At 43.4% G+C, this 6,103-nt stretch overlaps 1 protein-coding gene across 1 annotated transcript in view; it reads right to left on the bottom strand.

The window, feature by feature from the left end:
- The window catches only part of DNAH8 (dynein axonemal heavy chain 8), a 617,537-nt gene that overhangs the window by 129,513 nt on the left and 481,921 nt on the right, over window positions 1–6,103 (bottom strand). The window contains exon 59 of the mRNA XM_043511607.1: window positions 1,243–1,406. Coding sequence (XP_043367542.1) covers window positions 1,243–1,406 — 164 coding nt within the window. The remainder of the gene's footprint in view (window positions 1–1,242; window positions 1,407–6,103) is intronic.

Raw genomic sequence — 6,103 nt, 5'->3', positions numbered from 1 at the left:
GCAGTAAACTGACACGGGCCTCCTGGTCTATGGTGAGGAGGCTGCCACTCCAAGGGTGGGCTGACAGAGGGTAGGGGGAGACAGGCCCACCCGACTCCACCGTGTCCAAGCCCAGGGCCCTAACAGTGGAAGAGTGGTACACCATTATGTCAGTGGGGATTCACCCGCAACATGCTGAGCTTGTATCAGGCCAGCACTCTACCAGAGGGTTGTCTAGTTTCCCTGGGCTACTTCCTACTCTCCCCAGGTTTGGTACTTCAGTGTGGTGAGTATTTGGTGTCTCCTCAGGGTACACCACCAGTGGCAACCCCAACAATTCCTCAGTGTTGGTCGGGTCTGGCAGCTCTGGTAGCTTGTGCGAGTCCTCAGGGTAACTTAAGTCTTCTGCATCAGCAGTGGGAAGAATGCATCCGTCTCCTTTGGCAGCTGCTTCCCAGCTGAGCTATAGGGCCTGCCTTTTATTCTTCCTGTTCCTGTCTCGCCCTTCTGCTTCTGGCATGATGAGCGTGGCCTTCCTGGTTCCACTCACCAGGGTGCATCTGGCCGTCCCTCACTGTGAATCACTGAGGACGGCCACACTTCTTTGCTATACTGAGCTAATGCTCCTATTCTTGAAAATAGTGCCATGGGACCTTTAATAACTAGACCTTTGTTTTATGAATCATTTGAACATGCCCAGGGGGAAAGGGGCCATTGGTTTATCACAGGGCAGTCAAACTCATTCTGTGGAGAGGACTAAATTACATTTTAAATTATGATCTGTGGGCCAGTATATAAATTTAAGTCATCATATTACCTTCTTTTCACACCAGCCCTCTCTTTGATGTCAAGGAGAGGTCTGTATTGAGATCCAAGTTAGAATATGTCCTCTGGTGTTATTCAATCCAATTACTGACCTAGCCCATTTAGACCAAAGTTGATATTTGTTGGGATAAAAGCACAAGGCAGGATGGTTGCAGAAAAATAAAACATCTTTAAACTTGGCCCTATACTGCTGATTTTAATCCCTGAAGAAAGAGCAAGAGTTTATGACCATAAATATAATGGTCTTCCAATACTACTAAATATTGTAAAACATATAAAATTACAGAATTATTAAATCAACACCAAAGACATACTCTAACATGGATCTCTGTGCAGACCTCTCCTCGACATCAGATGGAGAGCTTCTGCAAAAAGAATTAATGTTCTCCCAATAGTACTAAATATTATAATACATACAAAATTATAGAATTATTGTACCTGTCAGTAATGACTCTATTGCACTCATTTTTAAAAAGTGCCATAAGCGTAGTGATATCCTCACATTCTTCTGCTTTGATAGTTAACATTCCTTGCCAAATTCTGGAAAGATCTCGAAGATTGAAGATATAATGAAACTTGGATGGTGTGGGCAGCATCTTTACCTAAAGCCGAAAATATAGTTATTGTTCAAACTCAAAGACGTCTAAAAGGAAAGAAAAGTAATACACACTGAAAATAATAATGATACTTGCTTTCATATATCGCAATCTGGGCCTCCTCCTTCTCCCAGTGAAATCAGTGGCAAAAGTCTCAGTGGGAGCAGGATTAAGCCCTGTATGTAAAATGTCAACACTTAGAACATGTAACCAAAAGTTCATATATTTTTCTGGTTTTCATTAAATAAAATTGATAACTTACAAAAGACATCTCAATCCCACTTCTAAAATATATTGATTAATGTCTTGGTTGTGAATAGTCCTCGCAGATACAGAGCTATCAGGATGACTTGATGCCAAATGCATCAGTTCCAAAGGCAAACAGATTCCTGGCAGAGAGGACAACTGAGCTTCTCCTTGACTGTTCACATGGATCATCACTGTCATAGAGTCTGCCATACTGTCAGTCCTTGTATCATCAGAAGAAATGCCGGACAGACCAAACAAATAAGTCTGAGTGCTGACACCTTTATGCAAAGGCATTCTTCAGGGGTCCATAGTTCCTCATATTTGATGATGATCCAGGTAACCTCTCCATCCAAACGCAGACATTCCCTGCACCAAGAGGCTAAGATTACCACCCTGAACTTGAAGCTGCTTATGAAGGCACTGAACCCCTTCAATTCTAGAATCAGGCACCATCTCCCTTTTTTTCTTTGGGAAAATAGTGTGAGTAAAAACCCCACCCATTGAACTGCAAATGAACATGTTCCACTGCTCTGAGATGTAGAAGTCTGTCCACCTTTTGAAGTAGGTCTCTTGTGAGAGAGGTCTCTGAAGAAGGACAGAGAAGTGGAGTGAAGGTAGGGAATCTGAAATGTTAAAGAATACCCCAATCTGAAAATCTCTACAACCCAATTGTCTGAGGTGATGAGGTCCCAGACTCCCTGAAAATAACAAAGGCAGTCTCCAAAACGGGGCAAAAAAGAATATAGATCTTCCAGATGTTCTACAGAATGGCTCTTGACCACAGTATCAAAATTGCTGTTTCAAAGTGGATGCAGGGTTTGTAGCAGAAGACACAGAGGCAGAAGGTCTCTATCTCTGAAATATTTGTCTTTTCCTTGGTGGCTCTGAGACTCTCTGCTGAGTGTACTAATATGCAGAGGGACTCTCTGTGGAATAACTCTGAGGCCTGGCTTGCTTTCTCTTAGGTACTGGCATGTAGACTCCCAATGACTGAGACTAGCCCATGAATGTTTCAGGATCCATGAACCTAAGTCTGTGCGTAAAATAACAGGCCCTAGACTCCCTCACAGACCAACAGAGATAACATGAGTGAGACCTTGGTGAGTGGACAGGGGACACCTCACTGCTGTGTTCAGAGACTGATGAAGAAAAGAAATATTCCTCCTCCAGGGATGGAGGAGGACTACAGTGTGATCTCGTCAGTTGTGAAGAAGTGCTGGGTACCATGGCAGTGGCTGGTCCATAGGAGGAACCTTTATTCAGGGCACAATATAGTTGGCTCTGTTAGGTCAGTTGGTACCACAAATGGCTTCAGTGCTGAGAAGGTCAGAATTGAGAGGAGTGGAAAAGAGATCATCAGCACCAGTTTCATGGGTGCCGAAGGTCATCAATACAGAGTGAATTGACATCAGTACCACAGAATTGGTACCAGGCACAGTCTGGAACTTCTCCTGAAATAGTACTGTCAGTCAGCTACCAGTCTTCATCAGGGTGTCAGTGGGACACATTCCAGGCCATGAACTACGCTTAGAGGGAGTGAGGTGAAGTGAGCTATTTTTCCCCCCACTAAGACCCAGAAAAGGCAACCTGTACTTATGTTCTACAGAGGAACAGTGCTCCTTCCTACGACCATCAGAAGATTTTGCCAAGGAGGACTGGCAGTCTTGTTAGTCTCTGAAGCCAAGGTTTTCTTAGAAGAAAAGGCCTGGGAACTAGGGGTTGAGTCAGAACTAGCAGGAGCATTCCTACACAAAGGCTGTTCAAGCCCAGGGAGTTATTTTCTCTGAGGTAGGCCTAAAAAAAAAAAGTCCAAAAGAAAAAGTCTAAGGCAAGCCTTTCTCATTTTCTGCATTCTTTTTCAGAAAAAACAGCAGATAGAGCATATGTCCTTGCCCACAGCAAAAAAGGCATCTTGAGTGACAGTTGTTTTGTGGCATAAATGCCTCACAAGATGGGCGATTCTTGAACCCAGGGGGCCTTGGTTGAATCACAAGGGCTAACTTCCAATACCAGGAAAAATTTCCCTAAAACTATGAAGAAACATATAAGGTTTTTTCTTTCTTTTGTTAAAACCAATGTGTATACCTACACTATTTACACTAACTAACTGACAAACACTACTCTAATTATATTAACACCAAATTTACAGAACTAAGTATTACAGAAAAATTTTCTGGGTTACGCAGTCTGCAAGAGAAACAGACATTGCTAAGGATTCTATCTCACAGCCATGGGCAGTAAGAAGACACAGAATAATGGTTGGGCACAGAGAAATTGGAAGGGGTGTTGTACTCGGGGTGCAAGCACGGCCCCAAGCATTTCTGGCCAAAAGGATCTGATCTTGCATACCTGGAGCACCTGCACCAGAGGTGGAATACATATTGACAATCACTCAAAGAACAACCTGAGTTCTGTTCTTGGATGTCAGAGAGGAGTGTAGTCTAGTGGTTAGAACAGTAGCTATAGACTACAGAGAAACACAGAGGTTTGACAGTTTCTTTCTGAGAGCCAGTGTAGTGTCGGCCATATTAGCGAGCTGGTATCTATTCCCAGTTCTACTATAAATTACTTTGTGCATCCTCTTAGTTAAATGTGTCAAATGGAGTAGTTGATATTTGACCTCCTCTTAAGGTATAGGTATGCTCAATAATCTAGACTATGAAGTGCACAGAAGTATAAATAATAGTGAGCAGAACAGGTAAGATTTGAACACGTGGTTTCCTGGCTCTCAACACACTGCATGTTTAATTCAGCTAAAGTATATTTTGAGGGGGATTGTTCACGTCACCTTTTCCCCCATACAAGAAACCTGATTCAGTTGAAATACAGTACACTGAAGAGCACCCCCGTCTCAGGAATGCATCATTGTACTGGAGTCATTAAGGGTCGATATGGATTTGCTGAGCCCTCCTAAACACTTAGCTCCCTTCCATTCCCTCTCCATTCTGCTGCGTCTCTTTTCCTTCCTCAAACATCCCCACACTCTCATATCCTCACACACCTTAGAGAAAGTAGAGGGAATTGATCTCTTTCTCAATTTCATGAACCCCTAAACTTGCTGTATTAAAACTGCAGGAAATCCCATGCACAAAAATTTGTTTAAAAGGTTTAATGTTGGTTAAGTGTGACTTCCTGTGATGGGGCGCCTCCACTCCTATCCTCTTTGTTTCAGACTACTCAGAGACCTTCCATTTTGTAGATACCCCCATGCAGTTTATTTATAGTGGTTCATGCCACCACCTTTACACACTAGGGGAGCTGTGGTATTTATGTTATCCAGTTTCACTACCCCTTCTCTTGAAAGGGTGGAGGGAGGGGTTAAAAGTATCTCCACCTAAAGAACGCCTTTTTCTTAGGCACTGCTAATCTCTTCCTTCTTTTTTTCTTTTCTGTTGTCCACCCACCTTTTGCACTTCCTTCCTGTGCTCTTTTATCCAGTCTCCTTGTTAATGGAGTAGTTAGCTCATTAACTTCCCAACCCCAATCTGATCAGATAATCACAAACTAATCTCCTTAATCAGCCCTATCTGGGGCTTAATTGGTTAAACAGAGACCAGAGTGCTGATTCAGTTGCTGATTCCCAGCACTCTATCACACACCCCTGCACCTTGCCTGTTGGAAAGGTGTTTCATTCCCTTCGCTCTCCTTACTTTACTGGAGGCACTATTTGGCTTCAATCTTTCTTTGCTCCCAGGATAGTCACCTAGAGTCCCCTTATAAGGGGTGTGCATTCTCCACTCACAGAAATTACATTTGGTGGATGGAAATTGCCCTTGTAACTCCACTTCAGACCACAGGTCCTTGCACTGGGAGCAACCTTGGGGGCCAGGTTTTTTGTTCTCGCTCCTTTTATTTTGTGGAGGGGTCTGCCTGTGCTACTGTTCCTCCTGGCTACCTGTGGTCACTTGTTCTCCCAATAATTCCATATTGCTCTTGGGGTCCCTTCCTTTGTCATTCTAAAGCAGAAAATCTGATAACTGCTTGACCACTGTTAACAAATTTGGGGTTATTTTCATTCCCTGAAACCATTTCCTTGTTTTTCTTTTTCCTTCTCCCTTAATCTCTCAGGATATTTCCCTTTCTTTACTCTCTCTCTAGCATGTGTTCTTCTGGATAATATTTTCCAACCCTTCTAAATTTAACAGCTCTTCTCCCTTTCCTGTGAATTTCACTCCTTCCCCCTGGGATGCCCCTTTGCTCACCTGTTGGGAAGGGGTTCTAGTCTGTGACTTACACAAGGGGCTGGTGCAACTCATCCACTCCCCCAAGCCACTTCCATTTAAATTCCACTGAACATCCAGGGGCACCTGTGCCATAGGTCAGAGTTTCTTATCCTGATGTATACATTCGGGTGTCACTCTTGCTGTAGGAAATATCCAGTGGGGTTTCACCAACTCTTACCTGATTAATGAACAGGCTGAGGAGGCAGTGTCTACAAGATCCTTTTGATACCT

This window comes from Dermochelys coriacea, chromosome 3, assembly GCF_009764565.3.
Source record: "Dermochelys coriacea isolate rDerCor1 chromosome 3, rDerCor1.pri.v4, whole genome shotgun sequence".
NCBI classification, from domain to species: domain Eukaryota; kingdom Metazoa; phylum Chordata; order Testudines; family Dermochelyidae; genus Dermochelys; species Dermochelys coriacea.
Note: the sequence above shows the minus strand (reverse complement) of the source record. Positions and strands in the feature narration are given on the sequence as shown.